The sequence below is a fragment of the Rhinolophus sinicus genome, linkage group LG05 (genome assembly GCF_036562045.2).
Source record: "Rhinolophus sinicus isolate RSC01 linkage group LG05, ASM3656204v1, whole genome shotgun sequence".
NCBI lineage: Eukaryota > Metazoa > Chordata > Mammalia > Chiroptera > Rhinolophidae > Rhinolophus > Rhinolophus sinicus.
In genome coordinates this window covers 92331494-92350150 of record NC_133755.1, presented here as the reverse complement: position 1 = coordinate 92350150, position 18657 = coordinate 92331494, and the positions used below count along the sequence as shown (strand labels likewise).

The 18657-nt window shown below is 46.5% G+C and overlaps 1 protein-coding gene across 2 annotated transcripts in view; it reads right to left on the bottom strand.

Annotated features, from left to right (window-relative positions):
* Positions 1–622: 622 nt before the first annotated feature.
* Positions 623–18657, bottom strand: part of RUNX2 (RUNX family transcription factor 2) — a 234823-nt gene continuing 216788 nt past the window's right edge. For both annotated transcript variants that reach the window (XM_074333024.1, XM_074333027.1), the window contains one exon: positions 623–1831. In XM_074333024.1, coding sequence (XP_074189125.1) covers positions 1242–1831 — 590 coding nt within the window. In that variant the 3' untranslated portion in view covers positions 623–1241. The remainder of the gene's footprint in view (positions 1832–18657) is intronic.

The following is an 18657-nucleotide window of genomic DNA, read 5'->3' as shown; positions in this document are numbered from 1 at the left end:
TCTGGAATGGGATTTTACTCAGTGCGATGTGATATGCAACCTTAGGTTTGTTTCTGGGAAAAAAGTAGTATATGCTTCTGGCAAATGATCATACTTTATTAAAATGCTAATTCAAATAGAAAGGTGAGAAGAACCCGGTTTTGTTATGGGCGGTTAGATCCTAGAGGACATGTTATTCCAGATTTCTGAAATTTCACCTAGGTTTCAGCCAAGAGACAATGCAATGTCTGGAGACATTTTTTGGGGTGTCATAGCTGGGGAGAATGGTTTTCCTGGCATCTAGTGTGTAGAGGATGCTGGCTACCTCTGTATTGCCAGTCACTCTGTGACTCAGTTTCTGCTCCAATCCAGAGAAAAGGGGTGGTTCTATCAAATTAAGGGAGATCTGGGAGTTTTAGAAAAGAATCATGGAAACTTTAGAAGTTTATTCTTCACAAGCATGAGAGTAGTTAAAATAAGACTCAGAGATAAAGGCGAGTTTGGAAGTAACTAAGAACAGAAAGAGCACGCGCACAAAGGAAGAAATGTGGCAAAGAGAGGCCAACACCAGACAATACATATAAAAATTTTGTTTATTACACAAAATACTTTCTTATTCATAAGAAAGCCTTAAATACCCCACCCTTCTCCAAATACATCAGATTCTTTTCACTTCTCTATTTTCCAAATGTCTTGAAATGTGATTATGAGAAAAAATAAACTTTCCCAAACTATTTTTAAAAAGAAATGTGTAAATGTCACCAGAGATCAAGATACACTATCAACAACTCAAGAGAGAGAGAAAAGCTGGAGCCGCCCTTGAGCTATGGCCGCTTTTGTAATACGTTTTGCACTTGCCTTCCAGCCACTCTGAAGTCACAGATGTAGGATGTGAACCGAGGCTTCTCTGAGCATCTTTCCCAGGGTTCCACCGCTGTCTTGGGGCACTTTTCTTGTCAGGAGCTCAAGGCCTTTTCCAAAACAAGAGAAGGACATGTGAAGGGCCAGGACAGCACAGACGAGGAGGGCAGCTGTAAGAACGCTGAGAAACAGCTTCACACATAGGAGAGGGTGTAAGAAGTGCCATCATTTCAGACGGAATTGCGAGGGGAGGTCCATTCCCCTAAGTAGGTTGAGCAGAGTAATACCCTCTTCTGCTGGGTTTGCTTGGTTCCCGCGCGACCGACAGGTGGGGATGCCCGGTACCCTCCAGGATCCTTTTACTGAGCACTGCTCAGTGGCACAGTCCGGTGGCAACCCCATTAATTGGCATCCGGGGCATCCGACAGAGACTGGGGCGGAGGACCCAGGGACGAGGCCAATTTGGTGAGGGCCCTCGCTATGACATCCAGGTGGCCGTTCATCGTCCGCAACTCCACCAGGATGTCCCCGACATTGGCTTCCAAACTCGCAGGAGCGGAGGGTGGGGCGCAGGGCGGTGGAGAGGTGCCTGGGTCCTCGGCGCCCTCCTCCCGGCCCGCTGCACCCCGGCGCGGGGCAAAGCCCCTCTCTGGGCCCTGGGAGGGCGTCGGCCGCTCCCGATCATCCCCCCGGACTCCAGGAGGGGTGGCCGAGGGGCAGCCGGGCAGCCAGTCAACGAGGCGCGGGGCAGCCTCTGGGGAAGAGGCGACGACGGAGAAGAGGCCGGAGCGCCGTGGGGCGCAGGAGCCAGGAGGCGCCGAGGGGAGCGGAGGCGGCAGCAGTGGGGGCAGCACAGCAGGGCCCGGGGAAAACGCCTGGGGCTCGCAGGAGGAGGAGGGGGAGGGCAGGGCGGCGGTGGAGGGACCGGGCTCCTCCGAGGAGAGGAACAAGGTGGTGGAAGACTGGGAGTCCAAGGTACTGGGCTCTGAATCTGCCAAGGAAGAAAGGAGAAAGGGTCACTCAGGCACTTTTTTGTCAACCGTATGCCCAGCTCCATATGAGGTACTAAAGAACTGAGTAAGGAGGTGGAGATTTATTTCCTACCCCCAGACTTGCAATCTAGTGAGGAAGAGAGGGTTCCATGAACAATTAATGTAACAAGAACAAAGTGGGCATGGTGTGGAGCTGAGGTTAGGAATCCGGAGGCAGGAAGGACCACAGAGCCCAACATGACAGCCTGGTGAATGAGGGTCTCCATCCCCACTCCTGAGAAGACAGAGGGACCTTCAGGCAGGGGCAGGAGTTGCAACCTATTTGGAGGCAACCTTGTTGAGGACAGTAGGTAAAGACTGAAAGGTGGGCCCTCCCCACTCTTCTCAGAAGCAGAAGCGTGTTTGTTAAACAGATGGCTCCCTCCACTGTCCCAGCAAAGCGAAGCTTTCAGGGGAAGTTGAAAGAATTTGGGACCCAGAGCCAGGAGACCTTAGTGCTGATTCTCGCTCTGCCAGAACATGCCCTGGAAACTTGGCCAGTCCCATTCCACCTTGGGGGCTTGGTTTCATTTCCCCATCTGTACAAGACGGTTGAGTCCAGGGACCTCCCCTGGGACCCATCCAGGACCGATCCATCTGCCTGCGAAAGTCATCAACCTGAAGCATTGATCTAAGTTCACAGTGGGCAGTACTCAAGACCTGGATGCATTTGACAAACCTACCTTTGTTCATTCGCACTTAATCTCTTGAGCCTCCAGGGAGAAAATGAGTGGCAGCTCTTTGTGACTGGGTATAGTAGCAAGGTTTACCAACCTCAGATCAAAGGACCCACATCAGTGCCAACGACCTTAACGCTGCTGTCTCAGGTACCCTGTTCACTGTCTCTGGATAGATGGTCCACGCTCACCCTAGAAGCACTTCTGAGATTTACTGGAGCCAAGTCTCTGAGGCCTCTCTCCCCATTCCAGCTAGCGTGTCTGCTCTCGGCTTTCTGCATTGTCCATTTAGGTGCCCACCTTTATGCCCTGACCTGCTGGGTTTGAGCCCTTCAAAGGCAGAACTTGCTTGATTACCTCACCTTATTATACAGGGGAGAGTGACATGATTAAAGAGTCAATGAGTAAACACGTCCCCCATTGCATGTGAACATGTGTGCTCTTCCCACTCGTCATGGGTGAGCTGTTCCTTCATCTGCATTTGGCTGAGACTCAGAGAAGCCCTAATCATCTGGTGAGAGCTTGTTCCCTCAGCTGTCCTGACTTCAGCGCCCAACAACGTTCTCACAGGGCTCACGGGCCCCAGATGTCTGCATGTCCAGTTTGTGTGGTTGGGAACTATGTCTGATGGGACCAGGGAGGCAATGTTCCTTGAGGGACAACGTTTGAGGAGAAGCCACCAATGTGCCTGCAGACTTCTCTGATAGAAGTGCCATGGGTACTTCCTGCTGTTGGCTTTCACAGAATGGCCTCTCTTCCACCAAAGCTTTATTTCCTCAGGATGCTGTGGTGGTCTTATTGTGTAGACCAAGAATCGCAGACACGTCTCAGTACATAACTCCTGTGAGTTGAAAATGATAAAAGAGCAACTTTCCCAACTGTTTGATCTGGTTTTACTTGAGAAAGATGTTAATGAGCTTCACACAGCCAACTCTTGGAGCAGACAAGAGCTCTTTATACGAAATCAAACAGAAGTCTCACATGTGTCATGAAATAGAGGCAAGCACCAGAATGTTCTAGGGCAGGGTTTCTCAAGCCTTACTGTGCATGTCATTTCCCTGGGACATTTTTAAAGGGCAGGTTGTAATTCAGCAGGTCAGTGGTGGGATCTGAGACCCTGCATTTCCAGCCAGCTCCCAGGTGATGAGGACGCTGCTGGTCTGGGGAACATACTTTGGGTAGCAAAGGTGTAGACCTAATAGACAAGCTTGGCAATAAAGCGTATGTCATGTGGGGTCTCTGTCCCCGCTCCCTGCACCAGAACACAGGATATGGTGAGGCCAAAAAGGAGCACCAATGGAGCCATAGATAGGGGAGTCCTACCACTATAGTTTCACTGGTGGCTGGGTTGGAGACATAGGAAGCAGGAGCCACACGATCTGCAACCTGCCGTGCACTTCTCTGCCAACCAACGAACCAACCAACCAACCCCTTGCTAACTGCAATCCACCGTCCACTTCTCTGCCAACCAACCAACCCAACCAACCCCCTAGTGTAGCCACAGCAGTTATATTAGTGGCTAATGGCTAACTGGTAACAGCTGATGGCCAACTAGGCACAGCTGATGGCCATCTACTACCCAAGCCAGCACCATTCTACATGAGGCCGAGAGCCTGGAAATTGTTCTCTGGGACTCTGTCCCCAGAGCATAGGATTCATGATTGTAGGAACTAAAGTAACCAGATATAGAGGAGCCACCCGGAAACCTAATATGATCATGAAGAGAGTGTATTGGTGCTGATGACCTCTCTCGGCTGCCAGGGAAATAAGAGAGGTGGCCTCTCCTGTTGTTAGTTTAATAATCTCCAGCAAAGAAACCAGAGAACACTGGCTTGGGATGGCGTGTGTGTGTGTGTGTGTGTGTGTGTGTGTGTGTGAAGATTTCTTCAAGAGGAAAGTCCTTCGCTGTTGTTTCAGCTACAGTTTCAAGAGACATCAAGTTGTCTGGACTCACCCCAACCAGACTGGCAAATAGAATTGAGAAAACAGAAGCACATTTTTAACACGAATATCACCTCTCAGAACTTCCCCCTGTCAGTCAGGAAACTTTGTTGCAGCCCCAGCTCAGCTAAAATCTGGGCTAAGTAATTTATAGGTCTCTTGCATCCAAGCAACTGATCATTTTATCCCTGACTTGGAACAAAAGCTTTAGAATCAATGATGTGATTTTTATGCCGCTTCGGTGGTTGCTATGAAATAGTATCAGGGTCTTGCTGTTACCAACACAGCTCTTTGCAGAGGTTTGGGGCTCTCAGGTGCAGAGGGTCGATTCATCAGACTCCTTAATTCTTTCCTTCACCCCCTCGAACGGTCTCTGACCCTTATCCTGCCTTGTTAGTCTCCTGAGAATGATCAGCACCTGATGTTTTACGTAGTTTTCTGTTAACTAGGATGTAAGCCCTACGAAATGAGAGACACTGCTTATTTCATTCTCTGCTGTGTCACCAGGGCCTAAACTGTGTCTGGCACAGAGTAGATGCTCAATAAATACTTGTTGAATGAATCCCATATAGTCATCATCCAGATGATGCTGTGTCCAGAAACACAGCTCCAAATGCAATAAACTGACCCAGCTGTGTGTTGTTTAATCATTCGGTGCGTCGGTTATTTATGGAGTCTATGCACTATTTGGGACATGCTCATACTAAGAAAGTTATTTCTCATTTAACTGACATTCTAATGTAATGGGGTGTCCCATATTTTACCTGGCAACCTTACGGGAAGTCGGTATTTTCCTCCTGCATCATAGAAGAGGAAGCTAAGGCAAAGATGGGTTTGGTGTTTGCACAGAACTTCAGAGTTAAAAGGAATCTCTGCTATCATTGGATGAACCACGAAGATGTGGAGATGGAGGCCGGTGAGAGAAAGGGGCTTGCTGGTTAGTGGCGCAGCTGAGAACAGAACAGAGAACGGACTGTCCTCTCTCTTAGTCATTTACTCAGGCTCCCGATCATTGAGTCGCAGAACCAATAGGCCCTGAGGGCCTGCTGTGTGTGAGATGCTCTCCTAGGCTCTGGAGACACAGCCGAACCAGACAGAGTCCCGACCCTGCAGGAGCAGACCGGGCCATCAGCTCTCAGGTGGTCTCTCCACAGATACCAAAACCCTCCTGGCAGATCAGATTGGGGCAGAAATCCAAACGAGCTGCACAGCAGATGTTCACCAGTTAGTTAGCACTGCTTTGGTCGTAAAGCTTGAAGCTTCACCCTCAATTGAGAAGCCAGCGTGTGAACCTGGCTCACCCAATAATCAAGTCCAAACTTTCTACCCCTGGCACTCCCTTCTCTCCCCATTGATACCACCATTTCTCCCTCACACATATGACCTTTTGGGGGCAATGCTACTTCCTGAGATGGGGAAGATGACGTTTAACTAAATTTCAGTGGTTCTGCTTCCTGTTACCATCCTACAAATATCTTTGCAAAAGTCAGTTTTGAAAGTGCATTATATATATATATATATATATATAATGTACATTATATATTAAATATATACTCATATATCATATATTAAATATATATTAAGGATATATTTAATTACAAGTTAAAATAATAATGAATTGTGAGTTGAAATACATATTGAAAAATATATGTTGAAAAAACATATAACCAATAAGCATTTGAGAAGCGTTCGTTCTAGAAATAAAAGAATTTCAAATTAAAATAATGATTATGAATTGAAATAATTATGAATTATGAATAATGAATTGCTATTTTTCACTTGTAACATTTTCGAAGTGCTTTCATGCTAATACTCATTGCTGACAAGATTGCCAAGGGAGAGGCATACAAATACATTATTTATAGCAGACCAGATCTGTACATCCTCTCTGGAAAGCAATTTAGAAACATGTGCTCTACTGTTTAGTGAGCAAAGGAAACTGCCAAACCGTGTTATGTGGATGAGTTCAACGGCTTATAGAAAACTGTGTAAAATAAAGATCGGGAGAAAATACATGAAGATGTTAGGCATGTAATGGGACTATACTTTTCTGAATTTTGAAAGATTTCTGCAGTGACCATGAATGGATATTCCTGGCCCCATTGCGGATCTTTAGTGGAAAGCGGCTGCTTCCTACCAAACCTGCGGGGCAAGGTCTTCTGACCGCTTTCTGTTCAATCTTATTGCTGAGTCAGGCTGAATCATTTCTTGGCTGGCAGCTAAGCACCTTGAAAGGACGACTTTTTTACACCCACGTGGTAACACCAAAGCCTGGGGTTGGGCTTTTTCTGGGGGATGCCTGTGGAAGAGTTGAAATATACAGTATAGGGCCAGCCAGCTATAGGAAACTGCGACTCACTCGCACGTGAGCCCATTAGATCATCTCCCTAAAACCTGTTTTTCTCACTGTCTTCCCCTTCTCAGTAAATGGCCATCCATTTGTTCAGCCAAATACTCAGGACTAATCTTTGACCCTCTGTTTCCCTCACTCCCTACATCCAATCTGCCAGCAATGGTTGTAGGCTCTGCCTTCAAATACATCCTGCATCTGACCACATCTCACTGTCTCCAGGCAGTGGTCCAGCTATTGGGGGCTCAGCTGAGACCAGAAAATAGGTCTCCTGAGTTCCAGGTCAGTGTTTCCTCCACCACAACCAAGAGCATACTCAATCTGAACGGATAATTTAGAACTCTCCCCAACTCTACTTCATCTCCTAGCCCTCCTGGTCACCGTCCACCATTTGCACAGAAAAATCATTTCCTGAGTCCTAGCTTCTATTTTAGTATATTAGATAATAGCTAAATTTATTCATTAATTCATTCAATATATATTTATTGAGCACCGACATCATGCCTAACAGAATGTTTCATAGTGTGCAAAACCCTGACCTCATTGTCAGGGCAGAGAAACATCAAGTAACTGCACAAACAAATACATAATTGCAACAGTGACACAATCCGTATACTATAAGCACCTAAAGTAGGGGGTTGATCTAATCAAGGAAGATTCCCCAAGGAAATGCTGCTTGAGCAGAGTTCTGAAGGATGAGCAGTTATGCAGGAAGAGAGAAGGAAAATACTGAAGTGTGAGCAAGGGCCCTTGGCAGGAAGGAGCACTGCAGATATGTGAGACTCCTAGAGAAAGCCAGTGTGACAGGAGTGGAGACAGTTGGAGAAGGAAGCATGAGGTGAAATGAAGCTCAAGAGGAGAGTAGGGGTCAGGAGATGTAGTGTATGATACACACCGTCAGCTGTCACCCAATACTCATTCTCCTCTTGTTTCTCCTTTTTAGCTGGCCCATGATCACTTAGAATAAAGATTGCCTTTTTCAGCCTCTTTTCCAGCTCGTGATAGCCATGTAACTAAATTCTGGGTAGAACGAGACAAGTAGAAGTGCTGTGTACAATTCCTCTTTCCTGTGCCTGGGATTTGGTGGCAATGGCCAGTGCTCAAGCAGCCCTCTTGGGCCATGAAGTGGAAACCATACGCTAAGGATGATAGAGTAAAGAACTGAGTCTCTGATAATTCTGAGGAACTGCTGTGCTAACACTAGTTCAACTGACAAAAGAAAATCTCATCTATTCAAACCTTTGTTAAAGTGGGTTTTCTGTCACTCACAGCCAAACCAAATCCTGATACACATGGCCTTGTTGCACTTGTTAAAGAGTTTTGCCATTATCCGAAAAACAATGGAAAGCTTTGGGAAAGTTTTAAGCATCAAGGTGAGTGGTGACATGATTCGTTTTGTATTTTTGAAAAGTTCACCAGGGCCGGCCCAGTGGCTCAGGTGGTTAGAGCTCCATGCTCTTAACTCCGAAGGCTGCCGGTTTGATTCCTACATGGGCTCTCAACCACAAGGTTGCCAGTTTGATTCCTCAAGTCCATGGTGTGGTGTGCCCCCCTGCAACTAGCAATGGCAACTGACTGGGGAGGAGCTGCACACCTCCACAACTAAGACTGAAAGGACACAAAAAAACTTTGAAAAAAAGCCTGGAAGTACACACTGTTCCCCAATAAAGTCCTGTCCCCCTCCAAAAAAAAAAAAAAAAAAAAGTTCACCAGGGGTAGACAGAACAGGAGCAGAGAGGGAAGCTCAGAGGTCCCAGGTGAGAAATTATAAAATACAGTGGATTTTGTTAGAATCACAGCTCTGGAGGTGCAGCCAGGGAGATTCTGCAGACAGCTGGGATGTGGAAACATCCCAGACTTACTAGCAGCAAAGCTAAAAGGGATGGGGAAAAGGAGACACCAAAGAAATGGGTGCCCTACCTGGTTGCTGCTTCACTACAAAATTCCAAAAATTCTGGCTCTAGAAGGGGAACTCTCCCTTTCTCATTCTCTGGAGTCTGGGTGGCCCCTTCCCAGCGTACACCCAGCCCTCCAGCATAGCTCAGCTCTGACACACCTCACCAGAGGCAGCCCTTGGGAACATTTTCCCAGGAACCTGGAGGGAGGAGAAACCGGGTAGCCTTGGGGAGCCAGAGAAGCAGAAGTCTGTGGGAAGAGGACGAGACCTGTCTGCAGGGGAAGCAACATCTCTCAGCACTGTAGCCGGGCCCTTGCCTTTGATGGTTCAGACTTGGCAGGGTTTCTGCCTGCTCCTTTCGGAACGCCCGACACACAAAAGGAAGGGGTGAGTGTCTGATGAACTCAGCCCAATAGTATTCGCTTCTTTTATTTTCCAGGAACGTCATGAGAACCACAGGGCAATCTTCTGGTTTTAAGACCTGGTGAGTCAAGTCTACAAATTCCTCTGACTCAGTCTGATCCCAAGTTCTCACCAGGCATCTCCCAGGAACATGGCTCAGCAGGAGAGCTGGAGTTGGCCGGCCCCACAGGGGAGCGGAGGGTTGGTTTCTCTGGAGTGGGTGAGAAGGGCTGGCTGCAGTAGAAACAAGGGGATTGCTGACTTGACACGGATCATTCTCACAATAAGAGCCAACGTTTACCAAGTGCTTCCTATCTCCAAGCCATGTGCTAAATTCGCTCTTCATATCTTCATGGAAAACTATGAGGTAGATTCTGGGTTGTTTTTTGTTTTTGTTTTAAAGTTTATTGGAGTGACAATTGGTAGTAAAGTTACATAGATTTCAGGTGTACAATTCTGTAATACCTCCTCTATATATCACATTGTGTGTTCACCACCCAGAGTCAGTTCTCCTTCCATCACCATATATTTGATCCCTTTTACCCTCATCTACTACCTCCCTCCCCCGCACCCCCTGGTAGCCACTGTGTCTATGAGTTTTTGAAATAGTGCCATTTGCGACAACATGGGTGCATCTTGAGATTATTGTGCTTAGCAAAATAAGTCAGAGAAAAAGTCAAGAACTATATGATTTCACTGATACATGGTATTTAAAACTGAAAACAACAAAGGAACAAGACAAACAAATGGATTATTTTCTTAATCCCATTTTCCTGTTGAGGAAACTGAGTCTCAGCTATGTTAAGTACCCTGCTGGGATATGAACCAAGGCTGCTGATGCCGGGGGCTACTCCATGTGAGGCACAGAATGTGCATTATGAAATTTTTGCAGGCATGGGAAGAGGGCTGAGAAGAAGGGCTACCATTTGTAGAGGGTCTGCGAACATTTTCTGTCACCTTGGCCTGTGAACATTTTCTGTCAGCTTGACTGTATATTAAAATCACCTGGGAAGCTTTGTAAACACTACATATGCCCCACAATCAATTAAATCAGGATCTCCAGAGATGGTGCCCAGGCATCCTGTGTTTTTAAATCACCCAGGTAATTAAAATATACTAAGACCCAGTTAGTGTTACTCAACAATGACCCTCTACCCATTTGCAAATGGAAACACTGAGGTTCTCAGAGTTCGGATAGTTTGGACAAAGCCCACGGCTAAGGGGACCCCATTCTGATCTGCAGCTGGCTGACTCCCAAGCCAGCGCTCATCCATGTTGCTCCATTCTCTCTCATCTTTGGGCCTCCTGTATTTTGAAAGTGTGTGAACTTTTTTAATGTAAATTTCTTTTTCAATTTGCATCTTTTTTTGTTCAAAGTCAAGTGCATTTAGGTCAGCTGCCTGCGAGGTCAGTGCAGTCTTCAGCCACGGAGTGGGATGAGCTGGCCCAGGGGGCCCTGAAACCATTAGTGACTTCCCAAGGAGTGACACGGGAAAAGTCATCACCCTTTACTTCTGTGTGAATTATCCAGCCTCTAATTTCCTAGTGGCTGAGGGTTGAGCTAATGAAGGCTGTTCATCATCAATCAAGTTAATAAAGCAAAGTAGCTGGGAAGGGAGAAGGGCAGGCCCAGAAACTGATTCCAGCAGCCAAAAGGTAGGCTGCCCAAAGAGTACCTTTAAAGAAGGGGAGAAGAAGTGAAAGCAGGTATCTGAACGCCCATGTTCAGAGCAGCACTATTCACAATAGCAAAAAGGTGGAAGCAACCCAAGTGTCCATGGATGGAGGTCTGGATAAACAAAATGGGGTGTATATATGCGTATATATACACAAACTATGGAATTATCATTGAGCCTTAAAAAGGAAGGATATTTTGACACAGGCTGCATGGATGAATCTTGAAGACATTATGCAAAGTAAAAGAAGCCTGTCACAAAGCCAATACACAAAATATTGTATGATTCCTCTTGTGTGAGGTTCCTGGGATGGTCAAATTCATGGAGACAGAAAGGAGACTGGTGGTTGCCAGGGGCTGAGGAGAGAGGGGAGTGGAGAGTTAGTGTTTAATGGGTATAGGTTGCAGTTGGGGAGGTTGAGGGCTTCTGGAGAAGGACAGTGGGGATGAAGGACAGACCTGTACTCTTAAAAATGATTAAAATGGTAAACGTTACGTTGTATATATTTTACCACAATAAAAAAGCAGGCGGGAAAAGTTATGACCACTTAATTCCCAATTTTATCCAAATGCTTGAAAGAAGGTCTATCTATGATATTTCTGGGACTTTCGGTAAAATAGGAAGGGGAAAAAAGTGACAAAATAAATTGCTTTTGAGAACATTACAGGTCAGATGTAAACTAAACACCCCACAGAGGCCCCTAAGTGTGAGGACCACTGACCCAGTCCTGGACCTAAGCATTACTGCATCCTCAAACTGGTTTCCTTTTTCGGTCTCCAGGGTGAAAAATCCTGAAATAGTTTTGTTGAGACTGTATGGACATAGGTTGGAAGAAAGTAAAGTCTAGAGCCTGACACTTTTTGATCAGCTTTTAGACCCGTTCTGCTTTCATAAGCAAAGTGATTTCAAGCCTCCAAGCATTTCACAGCCATGTCTCTGGCTCCTCGGGGTCACACCGTCACACTAGCACCATGGGCCACAGAAATGAGGTGGGAATTGTTTCTGTTCAAGAGCCCCACGGTCCTCAGCCAGGGGACTGGCTGTCCCACGCCTTCCTCGTTCACTCCGCTCCAAGTAGTCTTAACAGGTACTCGGTACCTTCCCACCTCAGGGCCCTTGTACATGCTGTTCTTTCTAGCTGCACTGCTTCTGCCTTGGATATCTGCATGGCTCATCCCCTTAGAGCATTCAGCCTTTGCTCAAAGTCACCTTCTCAAGAGACCATTTTCGGACACCTGTGATGACAATGCCACCTCCACCCCAGCACTTCAGTTTTTGATCCCCCTTGCACTGTGCAGCAGATGCTGTCACTGTCCCATTCATATCCCTGGGGCACTCCAGGTAGAAGGAATTATATGTGCAAATGCATGAGGCTTGGAAGACTGTGGCCTGAAAAACAGTTTGAAATAGCTGGAGTCCAGGGTACGTGGGGATAGGAGACGTGCGTGAAATGGCTTAAAAGGTAACAAGGACAGACAGCTGAGGAGCTTGTTTGCTAAGCTAAGGAATTTGAACTTGAACAGGCAATGGGGAGCCACTGAAGGGTTTTAAGTAGGAGAGTGATAGATTTGATTTGCAGTTTTAAAACATTACCCTGGCAGCCAGCCGTGTGAAGGCCGACAGGCTAAGGCTGGAGGCAAGAAGACCAAATGTAAAAGTAACATCTTGGACATTAAAGGAGCTAAAATGATATTACAGCAGAAAGAAGCACAAGAATGACGTCCAGCCAACCAGTATTAGAAGCATTTTTTTTTTTTTTCTAGGAACAGATTGAATTTCAGCAAAAAGAAACTTTCCTGCCACCCTTTCTGGACAATACTGCAAATGCTGGCTCCCGTTCTTGCTCGAGTTGGCCACCCTGGGTCTCTCATGCATCGCTGGTCAGGAAAAGCAAGCCTGGGTTTTATGGGATTGTTTGTTAAGCCCCGAGCCAAGCTTTTCTACTCACTTAGGCAGGGCTGCTCTGCCAATTTCTAAATTGGCTGTTTTTTTTACATATAGGGTGTGAAGGATATCTCTATGTGTCTCTGTGAACACACCCATTTGGAAGGAGACATATGTGACTATATATAATATCTTTATGTGATTTTTTTAAAGAGATGTTTATACAACCTGTATATTCCTTGGCATGAATATTTTTTGTAGTATGCAGAAAGGGAGAGACAGAATGAAAAAGCTATTCTCACACCATAACCAACTTTGGCTCATAAAGAAAAATTTGAAATAGATTATGTTCCTTAGCAATGACTCCAGGATTGAACAGCTCCCAAATCAACCGGTTTAATCCTTCCTCCTGGAGGGTCACTCACCTTTGAACTTCATTTTTAAAACTATCATTAAAAAAATAACAATAACATAGCACAGGACAGACCCCGCTGAAGCCCAGGCTCCCTGCCCCCAGCCTCCGCCCCAGGAGAGAGCTCACCAAAAGGGCCATCTCGCTTATGAAAAAGAGAACTGCCTGATGAACTCGATGGAGAGCAGGGTTGTAAAAGGCGGCATTTGGGCTTTAACAAGGCTAGGAAGCCTGGAGCAGAGCCAGCTGTGTAGTCTGAACAAACCCCAGAATATTAGAACCTGAGGTCACAGGGAGCTGGGCCGCCACCAGGAATTTGGGGAGGAGAGACAGTCTGGCGGGGGGCTGGGGAAACAACTGGAGCCCTGCACGGCCAGCTCTTCTGAGGTGAGTTAACAGCCGGGCAGCCGGCGGCAGGACCGCAAGGCCCAGGGCTCGCGTGGGCCCTCTTCGCAAGACACAGCCCCAGGACGTCTGGGGTGTGGCAGGTGGACGCACACGTGTCCACTCACCAGCTCAGCCGAGACAGCACCTCAGAGAAGATGCCTCCTTGCTTTGTTCCAGGATGGTCCCTTGCCAAGCAGTCAACCCACACTGAGTAAGGAAGCAGTGGGGTACCCCACCTGGAGAGGAGGGATGAGTGATAGCCCCATTTCCCAAGGCAATAAGCAGCAAGATTCTAGACAAGTGTGCTCCCTAAGTCAATGGCAGGACACAGGAGAGGGCTCATGGTCCTCCAAGACCCTCCACTGTCATATGGACCAAAGTGACAATGCCCAGCTCTGCACACGCTTGGTAAACGCCTAGTGCGTGCATCACCTGGTTTCTATTAGCAATCCCTGAAGTCCAGGGAGCAGCCTCCGGCTCTTCACAATTGATGCGTCTGATGTCTGTTGTCACCTGTTTCCACAATCCTCCCCAGGCCCCTGCACTTAGAAGCAAATAATCCTAAGAGGATGTCAGGGCCCTATTAGGTTCCCTAATTGCCCCATTCAGGCACTTTTAATACCCACTCCTTTCTCCTATGAATTCCTTGGCGATTAGACCTCTCTGCTTTGCCACTGTATCTCTTCTCAGGATATCTTTGCTACTTTGGGTCCGTGCTTTCCCTTTTCTTGCCAGTTCTCCTACTGATAACCCTTTGTGCCAAGCTCAAGTATACAATGCCCACTCTAAATTTGGCCCTATCCACTGGCTGTGGAGATTTGGGGCATCTTACTTTTTGCCTAGGAGGAAAGATGCTGTCCCCCACGGGGAAACAAAGACAAGGAGGGGGGGGAACTTTTACAAAAAAAAAAAAAAAGTCTAGAATGAAGAAACACCCAGCGCTGGTTGCCCCAGGTCACGGGGTCTTGCGGTTGACTCTGCACCTTCAGCCAGGACTGTTAGGACTGTCCCCTGCCACAGGCACACAGAAGCAACAGAAGGGCTTTGATTTTTCCTTTCTAAAAATGTCCTCCAGCCTGACCCTACCTATGCTCTCCCTGAAGGGTCAGCAGAGGGTGAGATGAGAGCATTTGCTGGGAATTTCCTGACTTCTGTGAATTTTTCTCAAGACCTAGCCGTGAGTCAACGTGATGTACTGTGACATATGGTATAACTTGCAGTGGCTCCCCCTCCCTTCTGGAACAGCATGAAAAGCATCTCCCTGCTGAGTAACTGAGGATAAAAATCCCCAAATTCCCCTTCCCCCTCCCTCTCCCTCCATACTGTCCCCAAACTGGAGGAGATAAGACAACTATATTTACACCATTTAAACTATTTTTATATAATCATATTTATATATTTATATTTATTATAATGTTATGTAATGCAGAACATATTTATAGTATATGTATTGTATGTATCTACTATATTATAAATTTATATTGCACATATTTATATATTGAACTATATTTCATCAGGATATTAATACTCTCCAGAAGTACAGAAAGACCCCTGTTTATGCAGTGCACGTCCTTTTAAAATTAAGCTCTCTTGTATGATTTTGTTGATCTTTACATTTTGGGTATTTAGAGAATGGGAGGGGAGACCAGAAGAGGAATGGAGAAGGCAGGAGTATCGCTCAGATTTACAATGTCCTCACAAGGCCTGGGAACCGGGAGCATCCGCAGAAAGGTCCGAGTGAACTGGACTAGGGAGGTCGGTAAAATGATTGGTTCAGTTTTACTGATGTTGACAACCAATCTGAAATAGTCAAACAAAGCACATTAATTACAGTTTTGTGTGTGAATTGTCTAAGTACCAGGACTGAATACCACTTGCCAGGGGAAACCAGCTATGACCAGTTTCTCTGCTAGTGGTAGTTTATAATTACCCCCAAGAGTTTGGGAGGAAGCCCTTGGATCAGTGACGTCCTTCAAAAGATCCGGGAATTAAAATGAAGGGAGTATTAAAACGAGACGGCTAAATGTCTGTGGAGCCTGGCCTCACACGGGGTTGTTGGGAGCATATGTGGAAGCATTTTGCAAACTGTCAGCTGCTATCCAAACAGCAAAGATTTGTTGATATTATCATCATTAGGGTGCATTAAACACCACTGTGGGACCAAAGAAGATGAAAGCCTGATATAAATATAGCATAGAATGTCTAATGCCCTTGTGAGTGTAGGGGCCAATATCTTAATACTTCTCTTTCAAATGCAGAAAGTGAAGGGCAGACACCAAGTGAGAACAGCAGAGGCATGGATAAAAATGAAACACCTCATGCTCTAGAGTCGCAGCTCCTTTGCCCACTCAGCCCCCTTCACCACATGCGAACCTAGGACCCTGAGGAAGAGCTGTGTCCTTGGTTACAGAAAGCCTAACTTGGGAAGGAAAATCCCAATTTAAAGCCAAAGCTCACATAGCTCTTAACACCTTCTGCCCTTCTGAGGTAAACGTAAGATAAATATTTTCTGGGGCTTTTGCAACCAAGGTGAGGAAGGTAATTTTCCTCTTCTCCTTCCCCTCCCCCGGCCGCCCTCCCCTCCCGACATCTCACCGCCGTTGAAAAAGACAACTCTTCAGTTTTCTTCTCCTTCTGGAAAAAAATTGTTTTTCTGAATTGCTGCCTCGTCCCTTACTTGTGAAGGCAAAACAAGAGCGTAAAACGAGGCCACTGAGTAACAAGGAATCAAACTTTGGTGAACTGTGATTTTTAAATTTTTAGAAAAATTTTTATTATATATGTCACATTTCATTACAGATTTATTATTTTAAAAGTATTTTATTATAGTTTTAAAATAAATATATGTATTTAAATAATAGAAATACATATATTTATATATTTATGTATTTATTAATATAGTTTGTTTGTTTATTTTAAAACTAACAAAAACTTTCCTTTTTCTTGCCCACCCTGTACCACCTTTTGCAATCAATCTGCTTGTGGAGGGGCCGCAGGTTGCTGGGGCAGGCCTGGGGTTTGCCTGAGACCCAGGCAGGCCCTTCTCACTGGCGGGCTCTGGAGATATTTTCTCTCAAGCTCTCTGTGCTGCAAGTTCACCTCTATATAAAATGAGCAAAATAACACTCTTCCTTCCCACAGGTATGTGATGAGGTTCAATTATTGCAAATGTGTGAAGTGTTTTGAGGTCCTTGGATTAAAGACGTTATATGAGAAAGAAAATATTATTCCCGAGTGGAATTCCGCTCAGTTGTCATGCTTCCTGTTACTGCCCTCCCTGTGTCTTACAGGGCTTGGAACAAGGCCCGCGAGTGGTGAGGGCGTCAGGAAGCCTCTGAGTAACTTCTTGGCCTGCTTTCCTTTACCTTTTAGAAAACTGTTCTACTTCTGTTCTTCTCCTTCCTCTTTCTTCTTCTTCTTCTTCTTCTTCTTCTTCTTCTTCTTCTTCTTCTTCTTCTTCTTCTTCTTCTTCCTCTTCCTCTTCCTCTTCCTCTTCCTCTTCTTCTTCTTCTTCTTCTTCTTCTTCTTCCCCCTTCTCCTTCTCCTCCTCCTCTTCCTCCTCCTTCGTGCAGCCCAAATCTTTTCCCTCCTAATGTGTATTATCAGAAGACGAGCCAGTTGGATAGAGATGGACTCTTCCTCATCTTGGCGTTTTCTCTTTGTCTTTTGTCCCTGCCTCTCCTTTGCCTTTCCCTCCACCCGCACCTCCTGTTTTTAACATGCCGTGCATTTTAATAACTTAAAACAAATCTGACTCAGCCCTTGGCTGTAAAATTTGCTTCTGCCTCTCAGACTGGTGGCTGAAACTGGGCACCGAATCCACTCACTAGAACCGAGTCTGTGCCCCCCCTGGGTACGGGTCACTGTCACAGTGATGGAGCAGAGCCCTGCTGCCCCAGGAGGCTCTCCCCCACTCAGGGCTCTGAATAGCAGCATCACAAAAGGAATGTGGGAAAACACCCAGACAGCTGCTGTAGCTGCTGTGAGGCAGAGACCAAGAATTCCCCTTGCCCTGTGCAGCTGTGTCCCTTAACAGGTGCTGTCTGGAGGCTGGGTATGACTGCAAGTGTCACATCCTCCTCTGGGCACACAGAAACACATCCCAGATCAAGGACACACATGTGGGCTTTCTCCTACTACCCCTGAAATGCCTGAGGCCACAAAGATTTCGAGCACAAGACAGTGCACAGGTGACAGAAAGCACCCCAAACCACCCAGGCCCTCCAGCCTCAGCATGTGGCTAACTGGACAAACCAGAGCAGCCCTTCCATTGACCAGCACCTAACTGGCCTCACAGGGAAGGAAGTGGCCCCAGACGAAGGGCACGGCTGACCCTTCGCTGGCTGGCTCTGTGCAGAGCACCAAACCCCCATATCATCCTCACTCAAGAATTTGATGTCAGGGCCCCATTGTTCTGCTCCGGCAAATTGGAAGAACCAGTGAGGGAGAGCCAAAGCAGGCCTGAGCCAGCGGACAGGACAGAGCCAGGCACCTTCCTCCTGCCCCTGGGCCCCTGCATCCCTCCTTCCTACCTTACTCTCCTCGCCTTTACTTGCAGCTCCCACCCACCAGTATTTACTCTTCCCTCCTCATCTGCTAGGCTTCATTCCCACTGCAGCCACTCACCTCCTAGCAACGTACGCTCCTCTCAGGGACAATTAGTTATCGTGTGTGTGTCCATGTGTTGCCTCCTCAACAAGACAAGAGAAGGGACCGTGTCTTACAGTTATACAGCGCCTCCCCCAACACTGTTTTCCTCATCCCTGCAGAAATGCAAACCAAATCAGAAAAATATCTCATGCTAAATCCTCGGTGTGTCTGTGTATAAAATCTCCTTCCTGATCCCTTAGGCTTTGGGAAGAAACTTATTTACTTGTGTCTTTCTTACCTGTAGTTTCCTTTAGTTTCTCACCTGTATTTTATTTTACGGTGTTTTACTTTACATTTCCCACAGGCAGTTAAGTGGAGCTCCGTGAAAAGTCAGTTCTATGATCAACCAAGGCTGGTACATTCTGAGCTGAAGAAAGTCACATGGTTCCCTCACTGAAGGACCTTAATATGATAAAGGGCATGGTAGTCATCCATGAGAGGGAGGAGAATGCAGGGTTTTCTAAATGTACTTAACCTCAAAACGCCCTTTTTGGAGGACTATTTTGGGAC